Source organism: Filicampus tigris, chromosome 17, assembly GCF_054856515.1.
Source record: "Filicampus tigris isolate MCC_2025a chromosome 17, RoL_Ftig_1.0, whole genome shotgun sequence".
NCBI classification, from domain to species: Eukaryota; Metazoa; Chordata; class Actinopteri; order Syngnathiformes; family Syngnathidae; genus Filicampus; species Filicampus tigris.
The window spans coordinates 11,648,587-11,672,469 of record NC_141233.1 but is presented as its reverse complement, the minus strand read 5'-3'; the positions used below and the strand labels follow the sequence as shown (position 1 = coordinate 11,672,469).

Below are 23,883 nucleotides of genomic sequence, written 5' to 3'. Positions count from 1 at the left end.
AAGCTTAGTGACAGCATCCATTGAGGAATGAGATGGGCTTAATCATGCAGCCATTCTCCTCCGGTCCTTTCTTCAGTTCTGCCAAACAGCTGAGAGATGAGCTTGAGGAAGACACAATAGAATCAGCAAAGGGTACCTTTGGCTTTTGTGGATGTGAAATAAGCGATGGCGGGCGGTGCATGGGGTTGCAGTGGAAATGACAAAATTGAAAGAGCTGAAAAATCGTACTATTTTGAAACGCTCTGATACCAAAAGTTTAGCCTCAAGGAGAACAACAATATACACCATAGGTAACATGAAATATGCAAAGCAGGAGACTCCAGCATGGCCTAATGGAATTTCCATCGTTACCTAGTTTTCCACTTCCGCGCCAGCCCGAGATGATTGGTTGAGCTCAGAAATGACTGCCTCTAATCATGTGGATGACTGAGCATAGGGGCGATGTACTGAAAAAGCTGACGAGACGGTGAAGTCCACTGCTGACATTAGCTACTAGTGCTACTTAGACAGCGCCCCAGCGGTTAGCTGCTGGAGCAGTTGCGTCTTGTTGTCAATGTGTTTTGATTGAACTTCCTTCTAACACTTGAGCGACTGTGAATGTTTAAAAAATGAAAATGAGGTGACTGATTATGCTCTTTTGTCAGTGAAGACGTTCAACCATCATTGTTTAGCATCGTATTATTACAGTGCCTTTTTAAATTTTTTTTATAACAGTTCAGAATATTCAAGTGTCACTCAACGTAAAGAACTTGAAACGTTTTCAAAGGCTTTTATGACCGCGATAGCAAGATACCAAACCCCCAGTTCTCCCAATTCACATTTTTTTTGCTATACATAAATGAATAAGGAGACATTGTTAAAGCGCTTTGTCCAGAAAGGCAGAAAAGCGCAATACCAGTGAAGGCCCGTTTACCATTTAATCCAGTTTTTAAAAAGATGACATTTTACTACTCATCCCCTTGACCTCACAGTCTAAAACTGTTTTTATTTATTTTTTGGTAGGATATGTGATTGGGTAACTCTGTACATATGTCTGACTTCATTTCTAAAACAAAAATCCCTCATCAATTCCATTTTTTATCATGATAATACAGAGTTAACAAGGAAGGCTGACATAATCAATCCCATTTTCATCCATAAAGAAACCCCAATAATCCACCCTCTCCCCTATCTTCCTCTCTCATTTCCCTCACAGATATATTCTGATGCTTTATTGTAGCCCAGGGGAATTCATTTGTCATCACAAGGCAGGCTCTAACAGGATTTGGGGTCAGAGTGGGTGTTCAAACCTTGATGAATGAGGAGAAAGTGGGAATCGGATCATCTGCAATAAAAGCTGATTTATTTCCACGTTGCGCACAGGCGGGCGAAGTCGCCTACCTGCTAAGAATGCATCAGAAAATACTCGTAGACCAGTAATGGGATTTATTTGCTCAAGTGAGAGGAAGAATTGCTATTGCCCGTTCATGAGCAATGCGGGCGCTCGCACAAAAGGTTTGACTCCTTGCCGTTTACACGCCTGCTAAAAATAGCACACTCATTAACACAATCAACGCCTCTAAAAAGGTAACGCTATGACGGACAGATTCGGTTAAACATGCACAGTTTGTCGAGGCGCCACCTACGCGCTCAGTTGGTGACACGCGGCAGAGGAGACAAAGAAGAAAAGAACCAATTTGACGGCGCGCACACAGTCAACCCTTCTGATGAACAAGTCCTTATCCTGGATTGTTTTGTCACATGTTGCTTTTACCAAGCGTGGCAATAATTCGACTCTGCACCTTGTGAGGACGGACAACGGGATAAAAACAACAAAGCAAAAAAAAAGAGAGAAATGACGCAGGAATGCAAATAAATTCAAGCAAAAATAGAATGCAGTGTTTGAGCTGAACCTGGCGGTTTGTGTTTATGGATTTATTGAGCCCAGCACACCACAACACAGACGGACCGTTAGCCCGACAGGGGTGTCATGGGGGGAAGTTGTCAGTTCCTGCACGGTGGCTCTGCATTGTTATTAGCAAAGCCCCTCCACCCTGGAGGAAAACATTAACTCTCACATGAGGAAGCAAAGAAAAGGAGAGAGGAGTTGAAATGCAGAGCTGATTCGGCCGAGGGATTCCATAAACGTGTGGGATTGTGGTTGGGACTGCCAGCAAGTTGGCCTTTGCCCACACAAATGTACCAAACCGTCAGACGTAAAGCAGGAAATGTGCAGACAGTGAGGATAAAGAAGGCACAGACTCTATAGTCTGAGTCACGTCTGTTATTCTTAGAGAACACAAAACCCAGAGCGACAGGTGCTGCATAGAAAGAGAGAGAGGGGAAGAGTTTGGGGTGGAATTTTCGCTCAAGCCTTGTGATGTGCAAGTGTGTAAACGAAATGAGCAAGTGGCAACGAAGTACCAGGAGAGTGGGGGAGGGAGAGGTGAAGGCAAATCATAGAGCGAGCTGAAGGTGTTGGTGTAATGGTAGTAGGAAAAAAAAAAATATGGTAATGGGTTCAACTGGCTGTCTAAAGAGAAGATGCTACGCATTCATTGGAGTGGAGCAGGTGTTGCTATGAAAAAAGCAACGACTTTGAGAGGGAGACTGCTCACTTTTTTATCAAATAGGACGTCAAATAAAACAGGAGAATAGCCTATAGGAGGGATGGGCAAAAAACAAATATATATATATATATATTTGGGGGTGGGGACTTACAGTTGTATACTGTATACCCAATTGTCAAGTTAAGTCAAATTAATGTATAAAGCCCTTAATCACAGAAAAGTCTCAAAGGGCTTTTCCACATGCCCACAGTTGACAAATCTTTACCCACAGCAGGGCAAGGAAAAACTTAAAAAAAAAAAAAAAAAAAAAAAAAAAAAAAAAACATCATCAGGGGAAAAATGAGAAACCCTCGGAAGGGGCCGCAGATGGGGGAATCCCCCTTCCAGGATAAGCAGGCTGCAATGGATGCCGAGCGGGCAACATCGACCAATCACCGCTTGATAACAGACATGTCTTACACTGGGTCTTATATTGCCCTGTACTACACAGTGAGTAGGCGTAATATTGTTTTGCGGATTTGGAATAATATACAGGACAATCATAGTGCCTCATGAATATTACAATTTTGAGTAAGTTGATATTTGTGGAAAAAATGTACAAAATGAGTTCTTGCACTTTATGTTGGTTTCTTGTCCAGCAGTTTTGTGCCGTCCTTGAAAGGTAATTATTATGCAAGAGAGTCACTGGGAGAAATTAGTGTATGGCTATTTTGTTGTTTGCTTCCTTTGTTGTTTGGCTAGGAGAGTGAATCTTTTCTACATGCACGATAAACATATTTTCCATGCTTTTTGTCCATGTTCAAAATAGCATGTTTGTCATACAGGTTAGGAAGTATGTGGTTCTATGTGGCCCCCCTCAATTTTTTCCGGTGCACTCCCGCAATACCCAAAAGGTGAAATTGTCTGAAAGTGTGAATGTGAATTGCTATCAGTCAGTATGCGAATATATAATAACAAGCAGATAAAGATAGACATCAACGCTTGCTTGCTTTTTACATTGCTGCTCGAGACAAAATGGTTGGTGTTAACCTTTGCAGAGTTGGCGTTGAAATTGATGGCCTTCAAGTTATCAAAACAATAGAGTGAGAGCAGCGGAGGCGTGCTTCTATGTGTTCAACCTCCTCATCTAGTGACCTGCCTGTGGCTGTGGGGAGGAGCTCAAGCAAGCCACCTTCCAGACAAAGGCAGTTTGGAGTGTGCGCATGCTTGTGTGTATCTACCTCAGATGCACACGCGCACACGCACTGCGTCTTTTCACAGTGTCCAAAAAAAAAAAAAAAAAGGTTAGCAAAGTAATTGCAGCCCTCTTTGTTGTTTTACACACACTTACAAATATAATGCTGTCACACATTTGAATTCACAACATAATAACCACTGCAGTATTGAATATATTTCCTTTTTTTTTTTTTTTTTTTTGTCAAAGCAAAGCAACAAGAGTGCCACAACTAAAACGACGAACACAATTGAAGCAGACAAATGAAACTATTTTCTTTCTACAAAAGAGTCTTAGGTCACATTCAAAAGAAAAAAAAATGTACTAGTTCATGCAAGAATATAGTTGAAATTCCAAGATTAAGTCATTTTTGGAAGAAAAAGGTCATGATTTGACAAGAATAAAGTCATGAAAAGTTGCGAGTTGATAAGACAAATGATGTAATACAACAATAATTTAATGATAGATAAAACAAATGTACTTTGTCCATTTTCTGAAAATCGTTTTCACTACATGATTTCACATGTTTTATCTGTGCTACAACCCACTCTTACTAACGACTTACAATGCACGTTTATCAAAACAAACCGGAAACTTGACAAACGAGATTAGTAACACGGGTAGCGGATTGATCTAATACACACCAAAACGACGAAAAAATGGCGACCCTTTCAACCGGATGTATAGTTCGTAATACACAAAGGGACGAATGCCCATACTGTATAATAAACGCCCTTTCCTAAATATCATCAGAGTCTTTTTAACGCTTTAAAGGTTTTGTGAAAATACAAATGACGTTTATGTTGTAGAACGGTGAGCGATATTAAGCAGATTTCGTCATAATATTTAACTTTTGTATATTTTGTCGGTTGGGAATCTTTTCAATGTATCCTTGCGATCCGTGTTTTTCTCCTCCGCTCACTAAGTTCCTTTGTTTGTCCACATTTGTGGTGTCGGACAACAGGTAATCCGAAGCAGCTTTTTTTTTTCACACCTTTGTTCTTGCACCCATGTATGTCGCATTGCAAAGTAACTTTGTAGAAACACGCAATCTCCTCACCTTTTGTGTTTGTTTGCCCCCATAATATGGCCATCACGTGAATACCATCTATAATCTTTCCCCTTCACCTCATTGTCACTCTATTTTTTCCCCTTGCACCTCCTCCTCCTCCTCTTCCCCCCCGGTTCTGTCCCATAAAATGACCTTGAAGGTCACACCAATGTGCTCACTCATGCACCCTGACAACATGTCTCACCTGCATAGTCTCACACACACACACGCGCGCGTCCACGCATGGTATACCTAACTGCAAGCTGCTGAAGTCACACACTCCCTAAACCCCCTGGCGGCTTGGCTGGCAGAGATCTGCTGAATTGATCGTTGTTCAGACATTGCAGAGGTCAGACCTAATGAATCAATCACGCATGCATCAGCATCCCCCGGCAGCGCAAGCCAAGGCCACAGGCGTCCAGACTTTGATGCGGTGTCAAATCACACATCAGCGTGCTGTGCAGATATTGGCAAGATTCGACGAATAGCCAGGCTCTCGACAACGTAGAGTTTAAACGAACGCCGGAATACGCTCTCTCGTGTCACTTTTAAGACGGATTTGGGTCAGATAGTTCTGCAGTGCAAGGATTGGGCAAAAGCTGAAGTACTAACAAGCGAGAGTGACCTCCTTTTGTGCACGCGTGCAGTTCAAGGACAACCTGACCGTCAGACGACACTCAATCAGGACAAGAGACGGCCAGCTGTGGACGACATGCCCTCAACGTGCTTACCTTTGGTTGACCCACCCCCTCCCCCTCCCCTTCCTCTCCACATGCCCACAGCACCAGCAGTATCAGCCTAAAACACACTTCATGCAAAGACTAACGAAAATCTGCTTTGGATTGGACATGGTTGCTTGTTTATAGGAGAGCCCCATGAATGACGTTCAAAAACGAATTTGTGCACCAAAATAGAAAGGTGTTCCCAAAAGAGAGCTGAATTATTCATGCCCGATGCAACCGACTTGAAAAACACTTCATCTGGAAAGAGTTAAGTCAGCGCCACAGTGTGTCCATTTTTTTTCTGTTCACATTTAAACCTCAACAAACCAGGCCCTTTGTTTATACGTCCACAACGATGCCAGAGATTGCGCTTAGTAATATTCCCAACCCCGTGTCATCCCTCCCTGGGTTGCAGTGGATCACCGCAGGAGTTCGACCTCAAGCTCTGATAATCTACGCGTGATCATTAGCGACTTGACCTGCTGCATCCGTCACAGCAGCCCGATCTTTGCCGCCTGACCTCGCGTCACTCCACTTTACAGTCCCATCTGCGGCTCCAGTTGCTCATAATAAACGCACATATCCCTCCGACCCACTCATATGCAAAATAGAAACAAGTCAAAATCCCTACTTATGAATGCAAATTAGTCAGCCGCAGGACACCGATTTGATGAGCAAAAATAATCAACTCAGACCAACACTGTATTGTAATTGCAAAAATATTCGTGGCTTACCGTCATATGCACTGCCGCGACAAACACGCGTGTGCCTTGCACTCTCTGTCTTTCTCGGTGCGAAGAGAGAGGGAGCGAGATGCTGCGGACAGGAGGAGGAGCCGATGGTGCTGATGCTGCAGCCACTCCTGGCAATGTGTCAAGAGTGCCAGCTTTTCTGCCTCTGCACCACAGCGTCCCCTGCTGGATCTTGCTTGATCCACTCGTTCTAACAAAATGAAGTCAGAGCGAATTCAAAGAACGGGGAATACTGTTTTTTATTCTTTCAGACGGAGAACCAGCAAATAAGTGCCTGCTAGAACCGAACACGTTTCAGCAAGAAAAAAATTCCAGACGCATGCACGCTTCATGGAGTTTATTATCACTGTACAGCACAATGTTTCATTTTTATCTTGCATCTCCTGTAAAGATTAGACTACTAACAGAACTTTGGGTCCTATTGACACCCGCCCGCTCATCTCACAACAACATTCTCTTGCTAATACCTAATTCCTATGACAAGTGAAGGATTTTGAATAATTCCAAGGTACGGTATATAGCACACCTGTAACTGTACAACACTAACCCCACAGTAACCAAATGATCTGCAGACAATGTATGACCCAGACATACAAAATGACACACCACTCCCACAAAATGACACACCACTCCCACATTTACAAATAATTTACTTGAAGTAATATAAACAAAAATTATATACAGATTTTATTATATCCCGTAAATAGCCACACTACTTTTGCTGCAGGTGACTGCCCAACCCACACTGTAAATAACTCGTCTTAAAAACAAGACCTTAACCGCAACCTAGAAATAGTTGTGGCTGGTGTAAATAGAAGCCACGTGTTACGATAATTCATTTGTACAAAGTTTAAAACAAAATAGGTTTTTGTTTGAATGGATCCAATTCTTTCATAACTGAAATAAATGGATTCAAAGGCTTTGATATAGGTAAATGTATAGAATCATACAAAATCGGGTAAAATCTATAAGGTAAAGGATATATATATGTGTATATATATATATATATATATATAAATATGTGTATATATATATGTACATATATATTTATATATATATATACATATACATATGTGTATATATATGATCTAATATCGTCATATCGCCCACCCCTATATATATATACATATGTCTATATATATATATGTATATACGGTATACATATGTATCTATGTCTATATATATAAAAAAAATCCACACAATGCATTGTTTCACATTATGTTTTGATAATAAACAATATAATAAACTAGGGGTGCTACAGGACACAGCAGCCAGCACTGTGAAAATGTTCACGCAGTGCTCAACACTCGTCACAGATTATCAATGATAACCAAACTACAACTACTACTTGTGACCTTATTTTGGACACCTGATCCTTGTGTGACCTGCATACTCCACTGTTGCCTTAACAGGTGCAGCCATTTGTGCTGCCAGCGAAGGACAGCAATAACGTTAGAGATGAGCTATTTGTGTTGGAGTGTCCTGCCAGATGAGGGGGGAACATTTCAACATCACTTGCATAAGTGTTGGCAAGTATACAATGTACTGGTGCATGTCAAGAAAGACATTCCCATTAGTAAGTATCACTTTTTGCTGAAATGCAGCAGGCATTACGAATAGAAGGCAATATTATTATACTTGTTACTGGCACAGTAACAGTGCTGCAATGGACTGGGGTGACAAGATGATCCTTTCTTTGCACATGTTCAATTTTCTGGACCAAAAGAGAGTGTCCCATTGACATTTTATAATAATCTGGGATTTTACTGTTTAAATTAAGCCTGTTTGACTGTGCTGTCATTGTTTACACATCATTGCAAGTTTAAGTAGCATACTGTATACGTACTGCCCGGCCAGTTAATGTTATTTATTTTTTTGTTTATATTTTCTTAGGCCAAATAGTGGAACAGAAGTGACAAAATATGATTGCCTCCAATAAATTCAACGGAAAGTAGGCCTATTAAAATGGTTTAACAAGCATTATGGGCTTGTTAAAGGCCGTGAATGTATTCAAGTTTAATTTCATGCTGTACAATGCTGTAGTTGCCTTGAATTATTGTCAACATAATTCAAATGTAGGAGTGTAAAGTATAACCATTCAAACGATAACAAATATTTTGTCCAACTCAAAGTACGTTACAAAGTAATGTTGGTTTCATTTTATGGGAATAAAAGAAATTGGTGACTCCTCGTTTGCAGACATAAATAATCTGCCCCAGACAAACAAATATTATGGTCACCCAGGAATTTCAACTGGTTTCATGGCAGTAACAAGCTACATAAATCAGCCAATTCCATAAACGTCAAAAAAATGTTCGATACGGCAGCGTGCAGCTTTGCAAGTCCTCTGTTTGAATCTGACAGTTTTAACCATTCACTTTAGTGAATGTTACCCTAATGGTTACTTGAAGGCCTGGGAGATATACTGTCCAAATTACACAGAGACACCGTTGCCAGGGCAGGTCGTCGTGTATGCAAAACAAAGCTCCCTACAAGTCTCCGTCGTCCTCTTCCCTGACCTCGATGCCGTTGTTAAGGAAGGCCTCCTTTTCAGGCGTTGTGGAAACAGAATCGCGGTCGAGCTTGAAGCCGTTCATCTCCGTGTCGGGAGACGAGCGGGCGCCTGCCGCCTCGGCGCTGTGATGGATGCCGTAGCAGAAGTAGATCAAAAAACCTGCAGAAAAAAAACCGATACAGAGGTCACCGTTTTTCACAACGTTGTAAATGCGACTCAGGTCTTTTTTCAGCTTGGTGACTATTCAATGAATGTTTGGGTGATGTGATTATCTCTCATGGCATGGTGCAATGGTCGGGGAATTAATAAATCACTTTTCAACGTCAACCAATGTTCATTGTAGCTAAACTATGAAAGTAGAACAGAAGGGCAGTCGAGCTAAACTTCTGCACTGTTGTCAAACATTCATTCAAAAGTCAACTTGACTTTGTGATTGAGAAGATTGCTCTCTGTTTGTCGGGAAGGAGCCAAGTTAAGCCTTTGCCGCATGTGTATGCTTTTGCTCTGCCGAGTGGCTGTTAAAAAGCTCAAACTAACAAACGACGGGGGTCCCTTTACTGCTTGACGGCATGACAGTACTTTTACGGGCTGCAATGCCGTCCTGTGCACTTGCCAGAAACCGCCCTTGCTTATGCCCATGCCTACTTGCCAATACTAACACTGAGTCCTGCAAAAGAGCTGTTTACCTATAGCCATCCAGAGTGCAAACCGTATCCAAGTGCCTCTATCCAGCTGCATCATCAGGTAGACGTTAACAAACATGCTGATCACCGGAAGGATAGGTAGCAGCGGAACCTAGGGCGCAAAATATGACAAAAGTAATTTCACTGCGTGCTAATTTGTGGCTGTGCAAAGAGAACAAACCTTGAAAGAAAGCTTTGTTTTGCTCTGCGGCTGTCTCCAGACAATACAAGTGAGGAGGAGGCACACGATGAAGATGAGAGTGAGTAAGACAATGTTCCACATAGCTGAGCCTCCCTGGACTGCCAGTGCACTGAATACCAGGATCAGCAGGCCTGCATAGCAACAAAATTGCAGTTAAAACCAATTAAAATCCAATCTAATGAAATAAGTATATGCGTATGTTGTGATTTCGCAACACATTTGGCAATGGTTTGAATTAAACTCTCATTAAATGCTCATTTAATGCAACATGTTCCTATTTCTCCGATCTGGTTATTTTTGGGGGATTTTTTTTCCATGAATGAAAACTTCTTCTAGATGTCATCAATCGTCATTAAGATCCAAGGGCAGCAGTTCGCAAACTAGGGGCCAGTTCTTTTTTTAAACTAACTCGTCTGTTCGCAGCCACGTTGTTAGTGACAGCAGTGCATGTCAGCTAGCAAAAATGGCCAAATATTGAACTTAATTCTATCGAATTTGGTTTTAAACTCCTATCAGTAACGCAGGTCATGTTTAGGTTAAAACGTTCAAAAATATTCCCAAGTCATTAAGGATAATGAGGAGCTACTTGGAAAAAAAAAAAATCTTGCCTGTAAGGAGTCAGTGGACCCATAAGGTCTAAGGAGCCCTGCCACTCAATCATTTTCCAGCTGTCTAATGTTTTCACCTGTAGTTTGCATGAAAGTAGATCAGGTGCATACCCATAATAGAAGCACAGATGTTGACCGTGAAGCCCGAAAGGGAGGTCGGATCAAGGTTGTCTGGGAAGAACATCGTCTTGAAACGGAACCTCTCCTCCACGCCGGGTAGGATGCCCATACTGCCATCGTTCTGCTCTATCTCCTCCTGCATATTGGCCATCTGATACATCACACTGGGCTGCTCGGGCTGGTACCTGGCAATCAAACAGGCACGCGAAGTGGAATTTAACTTGGAAATTGCTGCAAGAACCCAGTGTCCTCACAGTAATACGCTGTCACACTGCAACGTTAGCAAGCAATGAGCCCGCTTACGAGTACTGTCAATCATAATGCCCGCGCACGCAGTTCAAGTCAGTCGTAATCTGTGCAGCAGTATAAAAGATGATGAGGTGTGAAATTACATTCAGTATGGATGCAGGGCTCAATTTCAATGGTTGCTTGAGAGCAGACGTTGCAGTGTGAGGGCGCCGACCGGACTGATGAAGCCCCTATTGGTGGTATTACTTATTATTTCTACTCATCACCCGGGGCTAAATAGGCCAGATCGAATTTGACAGTAAACTATGTTCTGCTCGTGTGACAAATGTAGCTGAATGGACTGACGTAAGCACCTTTTGTTGATTCTTGTGCGAATAATTCTGACAGTGCTCCACTGACCTCAGTACCAAGACGCAGGCAGCCACTAATGTATAGGCCAGCAGCGTTCCTATGGACATCAGATCCACCAGATCCTTCAGGTCAAACAGAAATGCCATGATAGCTTGATAGGGGAGAACAAGGGGGAAAGTGAATTGTTAGAAATGTGGTTACAACGATCATGAAATATGGCATTTGGTTCATATTATGCACATTTTATCAACAACTGTAACAACAGACCGATGTTTTGCTAGTACAAAAGCCTGATTGGACCCAACCAAACCGGACTGGACAGGGTTCATGACGAAACTCTGAGATTCAAAACTGATTATCCGGTGAGTCGGTTGAACTTGTGATGTTGGCGAGCTGGCACGTGAGTGTCTGGGCGTGAACCGTGGTCGACATTATGTTTTTGTGTTACTGTCTTTGCGGTGTTCAACAAATGGCTAAAAAGTGGACGGCAACTGTGGCTCTCCTTTCCCACATCCAAGGGTATTATAGAATTCAAAGTCAATATTCTTCTTATTATAGTCTATTATTGTCCAATTAATTCAACTAAATCAGTATTACAAATGAACACAAACAAGGAGGGTTGCATCACGGAGTGGTTTAAATAAACAGGTTACGGCACATAAGGGAACAAGATTCATTTCAAATGATACGTAGGTAACCCATTTATTTTTAAGGTTTGTATTGGCACATGAAATAGAAATGAATAAAACAAAAACAACACATACAGATATCTTTGCGTCCCTCATTCAACTTACCGGACAGAACACCGGCAGTCATTGTGGACGTTATGGGGGATTTCCTCTCGCTGACGTGGGCCAGGAAGGAGAAGAGCAGGCCATCCCGAGCCATGGCAAAGATGATACGAGGCAGGGGGAACATGGAACCCAACAGACTGGGGTGGCGTGGGGAGGTAAACAACAGATTGGGGTGACAGGCATGAGAACAGGGCACAGGGGGAATTGAGAACGGTCAGTAGGGGGAGGAGGGAAATAATTAGTCAATAGGAAACAAATGCAGTTGGAAAGTTGCAGTCTTGCTATAAAAAGCAGAGGGATGTAAAACCGTCAGGGCCATGACGGTGGATTTAACATAGTTTGATGCTTTCATGCAGAAGGTTTCTCGAATAAGAACTAATTCCACTTGTTTTTCAATCGGCGGATTCTAAAAAAGAATCTATCGGCATCATGCATTTATCCTCTGAATAGTAACCATATGACATTAGAGAGGATTAGTATGTTACTTTTGCATGCTTAGGTGCTGGTTTCTGCCAGGGCTCTTGGAAAAAAAACAAAACAGTTAAACCAAATTTTTAGATGATATACAACCTGGCCTGACTCAGCCCTGCAGCACGAGAAAAGGAAGACTCCGAAACCATGAATGCCCTTTTAAAAACATGCGTGTTAGTGTCTCACCTGCCACTATGCCAGAGGTGAGGGTTGCAGTTAGCGGGGATTTGCTGCGCGGACTGATCTTGGCCATGAACTCGAAAAGCAGCCCGTTGTCAGCCATAGCCCAGATGACACGGGACATTGGAAACATAGAGCCCAGCAGACTAACAGAGGTGGGGGAGGGGGACCAGGAAATATTGTAACCGCACGTACGTGGGAAGGCAGTGCACAAACATGAGGCATTATCTCAAATAGTCAACAAATATGACAAAGCATTCATAGACACATACATAACAATGAAGTATAAAACGTATAGTACTTGGCATGCAGTGAGAATGACAGTGGCATGCAATGGACAACGCTATTTTGGATCCATTCACATCATCGCTGTATATTGCTTGGAATATAACCTGTTTGCTACTAAATGACAATGGACTCTCAGAAGGCAAATTGAATTCAAAGAGTTTTTTTCCAAATGGTGCCATTTTGTCAGTCATTTGGAATGAATTCATAAAAAGTTGCTCGACGGCTCATTGGAGAAATCCCAAATAATTTGCGCACTTCGCAAAGCCAAATTCAAATACCATGTTAGTTAGTCTTTGGCGTATCGTTCAACAGTTGTATTTTCCAGGAAAAGAATTGTATTCAAGGATCAAAGAAAGCTATTAGAGCAGTCTTTGAATCAAAATATACGTTTAATTTTGTTCCATATTCATTCTAATATTTTAGTCAAGTAAATATGAGTTCCATTCTAGCAAAACAACACAGAACAGGTTACGTACACACACACACGCACATACACCCCATACACACAGTCAAAGACACATTAACTACAGTCAAGGCTGATTTGTAGAAAAGATGCAGCTTGTAGTGACCTCATAACTGCCCACGCAGTCCGATGACACTAAATTCTTAGCAAGCCAAGACGTTAAAAATCCGCAAACACAAATAGGCCTACAGACTGCCAGCACACCAATACGCATATATGAGAAGGCCTACCTTGTGGACAGTGCACAAAGGGAACCGACAGCCACGGCATATTTGGCTCCGTCCCAGCCCACGTACTTAAAGGCAACGGGCAGGGGGCTGTTACTGTCCAGCAGGTAGTACGGCATCATGAGCGTGAGAGCGCCAGAAACGCAGAAGTAGGCTACAAAGCAGATGAGCAGCGACGACACAATTCCGATCGGGATGGCTCGTTGCGGGTTCTTTGCTTCTTCTCCTGTGAGGATCATGTTCAAAATACAACCTGCAATTAGGTACACCCGAACTCTTCGTGGCGAGTTTCCGATTTGGACGCTTGAGAGTTTCCGACCTTTGCATAAAGGATTGCCTTGTTCGTACTTTGTACACTTTGCTCTGTTCAGTGTATTCACAACCTTTACGGAGCCGAGGCACATATTTCACATAAGAAAAAGCTCTTGGTATGCCAAACAAAAATCTCGCAAAAAGTATATATTGCATACTGAAAGAATGATGATTTCATCTCAATTTATTTCGTTCTTCACAAAGAAATGTGATTTTAAGCTTTAGCCTAATTGAATTTCAGAACCTCTCCGGATGTGTGCAGAATGGCAATAAACATGGTGGAAAAACGCGGCAAACGGATTCATTTAATAAGGTTCCTCTGCATTTTGCAACGGAACTGAACAAGGAGCTTATTTTGCACCGGTATGACCGAAACACCCGACTATTCAACTGCAGGTCCATTACGCAACTGCGTTCCTGAGACGAACACTCGGGACTTGTTGCACGGTTAAAAAATCACGTTGCGATGACGGGAGTGTGCACAACACCGTTTGGATCCTTTCGCTGGTTTTGACAGGTCAAAGCCACTGACTGACCCCGATTAAACACACTGAAGTCTTTCTCCCTTGTGTCTGACTGAAGCGCCCTCATAAATACATCTGAAATAATTCCTCAGGGTTAGCGGCACAGGAGCCAATTAGAATTCAGAACATAGAAGGGTGGGATACGAGTGGTGAGAGGAAGCTTTTACAGGCCTTATACAGAGCCAACAGTTTAGAAGCCGGAGTACATAAAACGAAGGCTGTCCGAGTGGTTCTTGTTACCGGCGTCACAGTTTGTATCGGGCCAAGCACACTAAAACTTTAACGTTTGTCTCTTCCCCGCTTATGTAATAGCACTAAATATTTGGACAAGCTTTGGGGACAGGACCTCTGCTCCAGATCTAGTTACACTGCCCCAAAAGTATGTCCACTGGGTGATATTAGGCATGGGGAAATTAGAGGAAGACTCGAGGGCCAACCAAATCAACACTGACCTGTGGTTGCTATGCAGTCGAATCCAACAAATGCATAGAAACAGGTTGCAGCTCCAGACAAGACACCTGTGAAACCAAATGGCATGAAGCCACCAACTCCTAACTCCTCTCGAGTTGGTAAAACATCTGTAAAACTAGACACAGAAAAAAAAAAAATAAAGGAACTTGGATTATGAGTGAGACAGCTGAGACACAGTTTTGTAAATACGCTCTGAGATCAATTAAAGGTAAGAAATGAACATAGAAAATGTCAATATGAACAGTCAACAGTCGCAAAACGTTCCACTCCAATCCTGTAGGTGGCAGTAATTAGCAAAGTGGCAATTGCAGGAGTACAATGTAGGGCCAGCCAGATGCGCAGACTATCGTAAAAAAGTACATTTAGCAACTCTTTGCTGCACGCCAAACAAAAAACTGCAACCCTGTATCGATTTTTCAGGTGCCACATACGATATAATAATTTGATTGAACCACATAAATATGTTGTATTTGTCAAGGAAGAAACAGATTGGCACAATGAGAGGAGACGGTCGTCAATAAAGGAGAGCGTGTGGATGTTTTGCTATTGGCAATGATCGATTGACCCATGTTACATGTGAAAATATAAACATAGTTTTAAGTTTTATAGTAAAATATACAGTATACTGTATGGATTATTGGTATGTTGGTTGACAGCCAGATGAGTCTTGTTTATGGTTAAAATCCAAGTTCATCTGCAAAGTTGCCAAATTCAATTTTGAATCGCACCACAACCGGTGGCCGACGGTCGGCCACTCATGAAAACTAGTTGCCGAACCGGGCATGCTGCGCAACAGCTCAGTTGGTTTCGGAGGGTTGAGGTGTGCCTTAAGTGTTTCATGCATTGGACTTTTCACGACGATTGCTACTTAAATCAACATTCATTTGCCTCATTCATGTGATGGTAGTGGGAGTGTGGATGAATGTGAGCATGTCCTTACTTGAGGCTTGAGTTACTGCTGTTACTAGCATGCAGGATTTCATCAGGGTCGAGGTACCAGTTCTTCAAAGTACCTTTGACCAGCCCAGAGATCACCATGAAACACAGGACTAGCATGTTGATACAAGTAAAAACTTTGTTGACCATTGCAGACTCTTTTACTCCAAATGCCAGTAGACCTTCGATGTTAACAAGGGGAGGAAAGATGGTCAACCACATGGTCAGAAAAGGTGGGGGTTATTGTTATTACAAACTAAGATGGAATTTTATTTTTTCTCACCTGTGAGGGTGATTATAATGATGACTGCAAACAAGTCCGGGTATTCCGCCAGTCCTGGTGCACTCATTTGCATGTACCCTCTGCAGAACTCCTCTATCCGCTTCCCTATCAACTCATCGAATGTAGCGCTCCATGCTCTAGCCACGCTAGCAGTACCTGAATAGCAGGAAGATTAATTGAGACTTATTGTTTCTGTCATAGCTGCTCATTTGAAATTTGATACGGGCTATAATTAGGCTGCGATTTGACATACAGTAATTACATTGAACATTGTCAGACACGTTTCTGTCGGACCAGGTTATTTTTTGGTCATTTGTTATTAGCTGAATCGGGGTAACTTTACAACCAGTCAAGCTGGAAGTTACCGTTCAGTGAATGCTCTTGTTGGTATTTATTACAGTAGGAAATGCAGGCTTACCAATGATATAGGAGAGTATGAGGTTCCATCCGGTTATGAACGCCCAGAGTTCACCAACAGTCACATAAGAGTACAGATAAGCCGAGCCTGTTTTGGGAACACGAGCTCCAAATTCAGCATAGCACAAGCCGGCTAGGACTGATGCTAAAGCTGCTATCAGGAAAGACAGCACTATGGCGGGACCTAAATGGGCAACGCAAAGCTCGGACTTAAAGGCTTTAAACAGCATACGAAAGCACGTGTCAATCACGGATGGCAATTACCTGAATTCTCCCGTGCGACAGCACCCGCTAGCACGTAGACGCCGGCCCCTAGCGTGCTGCCCACTCCCAGCGCCACCAGGTCCAAAGTGTTGAGACATCGCGACAGGCGGGAATCCTCCGTGTTACAGTCCACCACTTTGACCCTCAGCAACTGCTTCCCAAATCTCACAAGTTTGCCCAGCCCCATTTGTCCGACTGCAGGGAAGGGAACGCGGGCGAAGTGGAGACGATTGACTGTGATTTCGGTGTCTCAGGGAAGAAATGGCACACGCCTTTGGAGGAAGGAGGTTTATGATAAAAACAATGCAACGGTCTCTGTCGCTGGTAGAAATGAGCACAGGTTTGAAGCGTACAGTTATATACAGCGGTAAACAGAAGAAGCTTGATCCACTGGCAGAGAGGCACATTGCTGTGGGAACACTTTTAGCGGTCACATTTGCAATCAGATCTACTCTATGGACATACTGGACAAACTTCAGTAGGACAGTTTCCTGTGTTACATAACACATCCCAAATCCACCATTTCTGACAAGTGTCCAAAAAGGAAAAATCTATGTGCATAATCCATTTTATTGCTGGATGTGTTGTTGACATGTGTTACATAACACAATTCGCAGGCGTGCAACCAAATCCCCATGAACAGACTGGGTGACCCAAAGATTCATAACTCATGATAAAAGTACTGCAACAGTTATAGCCTCACTCGTACACAAGCGAAACGGAAATTACTAATCAAGAACATGGACAATCCTTATCCATAGAGCGCAACCTCCAAATTGGAGTCCCCGAACTGCTGTACAGTTTGTAAACAACATACATAGTTTTCAGTTGGCAAAAAGCATGGTTTTCCCACAGTCATGCTGCATGACGCAAGTTTGCACGAAGTGAGAGCACTCAAGTTCAAAGCAATAGACTTTTACGTGTCACAATGACCTGTCCAAAATTCCGGAGTATTTCTGTCCCATGTCAATCGAAATTACGAAATTACTGCCCTGGGACTGACTGGCAACCAGTCCAGGGTGTATCCATCTTTCATCCAAAGTCAGCTGGGATAGGCTCCAGCTTCCTGCGGCCCTGAACCGGATAAGGCTAAGCGAGATAGAGACATGTTTGTTAACTGGTTCACTTTTGTTTTTCGTTATGAAGGTTAAAATGTTGCGAACATTTTCCTGCACAGTTAATCAAGGTTTTATGGCGTAGACTATGACTCTATTAGTTGTATTTTTATTTTTTGATCTGATGAACAAATTGGAGGTCAGCCACTGACACAGATTGTGTTCAGTTTTCAACGCTTCATCTTGCAATTCCCAAAACGCTGTACTGTTTGCGCCAAACCAATTTACGGTGCAGAACGCTACAGCTGTTGGTGGAAAATACTCCCTGGATGATAACAAGCAGTCAAACATCTCTTCTACATTCCTGAGCGTAAAGTTCATAGAAAGGGAGCAGATTGAGGAATAGACGGTGGGGAAACAAAGTGGGACAGGGAAATTCTTTAATCACTCCAGTTCTTCTGGAGTGCTCAAAGGATCGATTAAAGAATTTAATGAATCCAGAACAGTGTCCCATTTGAAAAGAGAGCTCGAGTATGGTCATGCGGCAACTCACTGACATGGTGACACAAACTCTGAAAGGTCATGCGGTCAGTGATAAGACTCATGTCACACCCCATTGAAACTTCCTCTTGGGACGCACAAATGTTCCAGGTGATAAATTATACATGAAGCAGACTGAAGACTTTAAACTACAGCTTCTCAAAAGTCGCTATTACCGTAAGCGTTCCCAGGTCACTGAGAGTGAATTACAGCCGGCCTGGGCATATACCACTTCAACATGACACAGATAAAAAAAATTTTTTTTAAAGTGTCAGAAAAAAATACTTCAAACGCAAACTAGAAAATTTGTCGCCTTCCATGTTCGCCGAGACGATCGCCCAGCAGCACGTCTACAAAGAGATCCTGTTGCGTTTGAGTTGTTTCAGGTCAACTTGTGCTCACATGACAACGCGCCTGCCCAACCTGCACTGAGCTCATGACGGTTCCCGGCCGTGAAGAACATCGCCAAGGTGGTGCAACCTCTCTCTGTCCCGGCTGAGTTTCCTCTTTTCCAAGCTCAAGGGGCTCATCGATGGGATACATTGGGAAGATATTGATGATATCGAGATGACAGAACTGCAGAGGATCCTGGAAGAACCCTTCCAGGACTGCATGCTGCATACTGCAATCAAAAACAGTTTCCCATCCTTCTCTGCCACAATTTGGCAGAGAAGGATGGGAAACTGTTTTTGATTCCAGGGGGATTACTTTGAAGGGGAAAACCTGTAGTTAGGATTTGAAATATTGAGACCCCAGTCCTGGAACCTTTCTGACACACGTGATAATGGGCACATTAATGTAAAACAGCACATTTAAAAAAATTTGCGTGACAGATTCAACATATGCTTGCTGAAAAATATTCAAAGATTTTCAAACAATTTAGTCAACCATTAGAAGCCACTTCTCTGGTCGAGCTACAGTAAATAAACTGCCTGCTGTAAAGATCATGAAAAAAAGACAGTGCGTAAAAATAGTAGAGCTGGTAGTGTGCTTACAGAACCACACAGAAGCAGTAAATCAGCGCCGTCTTTATGAACCACACGACCCTTCTCAGTGACTAAGTTTAGGCAACCGAGTGCCGAGTTTAAAGCATTCCGTTAGCATAAATGGGGACATCTTAAATCAGGGATGGGGAACCTACGGCCACGAGCATTTCTAAACCAATAAGGTACACCCTAAGTGGAACTGTTAGAAAGACTCCTGAAACATTTCCCCCACAAATGCAAATAATCATTTCATCATTGTGTATTTTTTTTCATGAATTTAGTATGACCAACAGAGCGGTGTCATAATTGGAAGAAACAAAGCAACGCTGCAACTACATTGCTTACGCGATATGTGAGTGGTGACAGTAACTTACTTAACTCTTCTCCTTCTGATGCACTGCGCCTCCAGGGAAATTAAATAGAACGTTTGTTCCCTATTCTTTGAGCTCCACAGGGGGAGTGTGCGGCGACTTAAATGGTTCCAAAATAGGATCACGGGAATCACATGGCTCAGCTATTCCAAGCGTCAGTGACGTGCACACACAATGAAGCATGGTCATCATGCAGAGGCGGACAGCTACAAATTCAAACAATTTTCTGAAATCAAGTCATGAGCGCTCTCACCTCCTACAACACGTGGTTCACGATCATTTGCTGTTAATCATGTTGGCAATGAATGCGCGGAAGGTAGAAGCAGTGGAGGTGTGTCAGGTGAAAAACAAGGGTGTGTTCCTTGACAGCCAATCAAAATGGAGCACTGAGAAGACACTGCTTGACATTTACAGTATATGAGGGTTCTTTTCAGCACTTTCACCTACAGGTGGAGTGATGGCAGTCATTTTGATGAAGCTAAAAACGGAATAGAACAAAGAGTCGAGTGGAAGGTATTTCTGTGGGTCAGAAAGAACAGTAACGCCGTGTTCACTGTGATGAAATGTGTTTATCTACTCCGGTCACATGTGATGCTTTTTAAATTGTGTCCTGCTTAGCTTAGCTTAGCGTTCACTTCAGCATTGTTTTGAAAATACCACAAGGAAATATTACGTGACTTTACTGTATATCAGTTTACGGAAATTACATCAAATTCATGTTTAGACATTCCGTAAAAACAAAAATAAAAGAAAGATGCTATTGATATATTTAAGAACATCAATCCAAGATTGTATAGTTGTGTAAGACTAGACTACATTTTTAAGCTGAGCTTGTCAATAACAACAAGAACAAAGGCAAACACGTGCTGGCTGTGTCCTTGTTTAGGCGTCCAGCTGGAAGTAGGTCAAATCTCATATTACTCAAATTTCCATCAAGTACATTATTATTGTAGTCCCCATTGGGAATACATTGTGCCTCATTTATCATGCGCTTAAAACAGATTGTCTGAAGCAGGGTTGCCGCGTCCCCTTTGCTTCTCACGTTTTTCTATTGTTGTGACGGTGTCTGCTTTGGGCATTGTGACGTCGTGAAAAAAAATGGTGAATTGTAAAAACCTCTAGCTCTATTTTCCCCCTAAAATTTGTTTATTAAAATGTTTATTCCTTTTTATTTTGCAATACATTTATCTCATTACATCATGGTTAATTGAGTGATTACAAACACAATTTCAAAATATTTTTACTTTTTGCATGAATTGAATAGGTTTTATTTATCTTAAAAAAAATAATTACTTAGAATTTGATTTTAAATGATACAATGAAGGTATTTAATTTTTTTATTAATTTAACAAATATATGTTTGAAATCCGCAATACAAAGTACGAAGTACGAATTTTCCCATTTAATGTGAGCGAGATCAACCAGCACGTTTACGAAGAGCCCTTTTGATGTTTGCTTCGTTCAGTGCGCGAGAAGAGGTTCGAGTTTTGGCCGGACAACTCATGGCTTCATTATGTCAATTTGAAAAATATTCATAGAACTTTTCATTCACACTATTTGTCTGTGTTTGTGAGTGTAAAGGAAAATCTGCTCTTCACTATTATGCACACGTCAGTCTATTTACTCTAGCAACAACCGCTCTCATTTGTTACCCTGCGTTTGAAGCCTAGATTTCACATATTAGTCTTACCGACTACATAAACACTATAACAGCCGACAGGAGTGTGTCCAATCTCAGTGAACCTGGAAAGCCGCCACACAAGCTTGCATAAGATATACATAGTTGAACATAGAGGAGATCTCCCATTTCGACAGTCAGACCGCTGGTGACCCAATTTCACGGCAGCTAAAGTTAGACAGTCTGGAAATAAACAGTCAAAAGGTGGACAAAATGTAAATGTTACATCAAAAGCTGTTAGGAAGGGTTTGGGGTTTACTAAACTGTGGATTATTTACAGTGTTCAGTACTACTTGTACTTTTATTTCTTTTGTATTTTACACAACTTTTGATTTGCTGCTCGCATATCTGCTGTGGTAACCACTTGCTGCTTTCACTCCAGATGCTTCCCATCCCCCTCAGCGCTGCACAGAAATACCATTTGAATCCTGCACTGTTGCATCCCATCCAGTCTAAGTTGCCCCAGCTTCACCTCACACACATGGGCAGGTAATGAAACAACAGGCTAGTTAAAAAATGGTTTGCAGATAATTTTCTGAATTTGCTTTTCACACTTTCTGGTACAGATTATTTTGGAAACTTGGTCTGTGTCCCTCTGGTTTGGTCACTTTTCCACATGATTAAAAAAGGCTTCATTAAAATGGATTAAAAAGTGCTGGTGTGCACCATAAATAAAAGGCAGTACCGCTCAATACATTAGTAAATGTTAAGTTTCACTTTTTGCCAATGCGCTTTTCCACTACAGCAATATGTACAGATCATATACAGTAGTTGTGTAACTATTACAGTCAATCTACTTGTTTTAAGCTTACTTAGTGCAAGGAGGTACATATTTGCATGGAGAAAACCTTTCTTAGACAGTGAGTATAAAACAGTCAAATAAAAACATCTGGAAACTGAACCTGAATTTTGTTTTGCGTGACCGTGTAGGCCTACGGTATTTGTACAGTATGATGGGACCTGTGTAATGTGGCTACTTCTCAATGAATTGTACTAATAACAAATTCCAAAATATTTAACTTTTTTTTGCTGGGAGAATAACTAAAATGAACAGAGAAGCAATGATGTGCAAACATGTTTTGACATCGCCTGAAGACCATAGCAAAATCGCAAAGTAAAGGTGTTACGGGAATAAAATGTTAAGAATATTAAGTTGCATGTTTTTCCCGAAAGTCCTAATCTTGAATGAATAGTCGGAACGTGTAATAATACGGACAAAAAAAAACATATTTCACGACTTTACCTGAAATGTGTGTGTATATCTAGCGAGACAGTGGTTGCTTGTCTCAGACTTTTGGGTTTCAATGGGAATCTTTGCATTCACTTGAAATAAAAAATACGTTACTATTCGTCTAAGATTATTCGTCTAAGATCCATATGACTTAACCCTAACATCATGGCCCCGTTCCTGTTTTGCAACTTTTCCCCGGAAGAAATTTTTCTTTCAACTTTTCTTGACTTTTTCCAAGTAACTTTGCAATTTGTTTCACCCCCTGCCCCGAAAAATAAGACTCATCCCATGCTTTAGTCTTGTAATATAGCATTATTTTATGTAGCATCAATTTACTGTTTTTTTGTTTGTTTTTGTTTTCCGCATGGCCCTCATACTACATTCACAGCAACCAATCGCATTGCTGATGTCACCTTTTGCTATAATGCTACACCGGTCCTTAGTGTCTCGCTCCAATAAAAAAAAACATTTTCTCATTTATTCATCAATTAAACTTCAATTGTATTCCCCTGATGGTTAAATTAGCTTTTGGCTGACATGATGATTTTTTTTTTTCCTGAATTCAAATGCAATTTCAAGTACTGTAACTAAATTCTACCTACATTTCCTTTATTCAAAAGATTGAATACACTTCATGAAGTTCGAACACGTCTATGTGCAGAACTGAAATGGAAACGAAGCTAAACCAATGCAGCGAGAGGGCTCGCTTTGTGGTCTACACGTAATGATGTGTGCGAGGAGCTGCTGCATAGGCGGAGTGCAATGTTGTTGAGGGGAACAGCAAGTTCTTTATCTTTCTTTCTTTATCTGTTTAGCGTGTGTGTCTGTGTGTGCGGAGTGGGCTTAAATAAAGGTAATTGGCAGTGATAATATACCAGCGAATCTCTCGCGCGATGCCTGTACATGAAGTTCCAGTGCTATCTCTATCGTGAGCGTGCACATGCAGTAGTAGTAAACCACCACGTAGCATACTTACTTTGTAAAAGTTGCTCCAGAGCATCAGATAATATAGAAGCAATCTTCCACCACAAACACACTGGCGACAGACGATATAAATCCAAACTTTTTTCCAATCCGGTTTAAGAGTTTTTTTTCGGGGCTACTTGGTTTAAAACGTGGTCTCACATACACGCAGTACATAGCCCCGCCCGCCGTGTGTCCGACGCAGTTGCGTAATAGTGGCCAACCTGTTTCAGTGGCGATCATCGATTTTAAAATCGTGGCGAAGCCTCGGAGCTCAGGGGCCTCATTAGATTTTCAAAAAGGAAACAGATCTGTCTGGTCATTCATTGAGGTGGTTTAAAAAAAAAAAAAAAGGTCCCTTTGGGGTTTAAAATGTCAAATCAATCAATCTGAGAATAATGAGCCAACCAAAAT

General features: G+C 41.9%; 2 protein-coding genes and 1 long non-coding RNA gene across 4 annotated transcripts in view; 1 reads left to right on the top strand and 2 right to left on the bottom strand.

Annotated features, from left to right (window-relative positions):
* Positions 1-6,328, bottom strand: part of mtus2a (microtubule associated tumor suppressor candidate 2a) — a 36,233-nt gene extending 29,905 nt beyond the window's left edge. For both annotated transcript variants that reach the window (XM_086013493.1, XM_086013494.1), the window contains exon 1: positions 6,270-6,328. The gene's annotated coding sequence lies outside the window, so the exon portion shown is untranslated. The remainder of the gene's footprint in view (positions 1-6,269) is intronic.
* Positions 1-23,883, top strand: part of LOC147133362 (uncharacterized) — a 38,231-nt gene that overhangs the window by 13,329 nt on the left and 1,019 nt on the right. Inside the window, exon 2 of the long non-coding RNA XR_015081931.1 lies at positions 21,658-21,764. This is a non-coding gene — a long non-coding RNA (uncharacterized LOC147133362). The remainder of the gene's footprint in view (positions 1-21,657; positions 21,765-23,883) is intronic.
* Positions 6,610-23,631, bottom strand: slc7a1a (solute carrier family 7 member 1a). The gene is made up of 13 exons (XM_086013497.1): positions 23,483-23,631; positions 16,646-16,917; positions 16,383-16,565; positions 15,965-16,120; positions 15,686-15,863; positions 14,727-14,860; positions 13,442-13,664; positions 11,810-11,946; positions 11,064-11,166; positions 10,407-10,600; positions 9,667-9,818; positions 9,489-9,597; positions 6,610-8,961 (listed from the first exon to the last, which is right to left on the bottom strand). Exons 2-13 carry the CDS (start codon positions 16,830-16,832, stop codon positions 8,777-8,779), a joined length of 1,941 nt encoding a protein of 646 aa, XP_085869623.1. The 5' UTR covers positions 16,833-16,917; positions 23,483-23,631; the 3' UTR covers positions 6,610-8,776.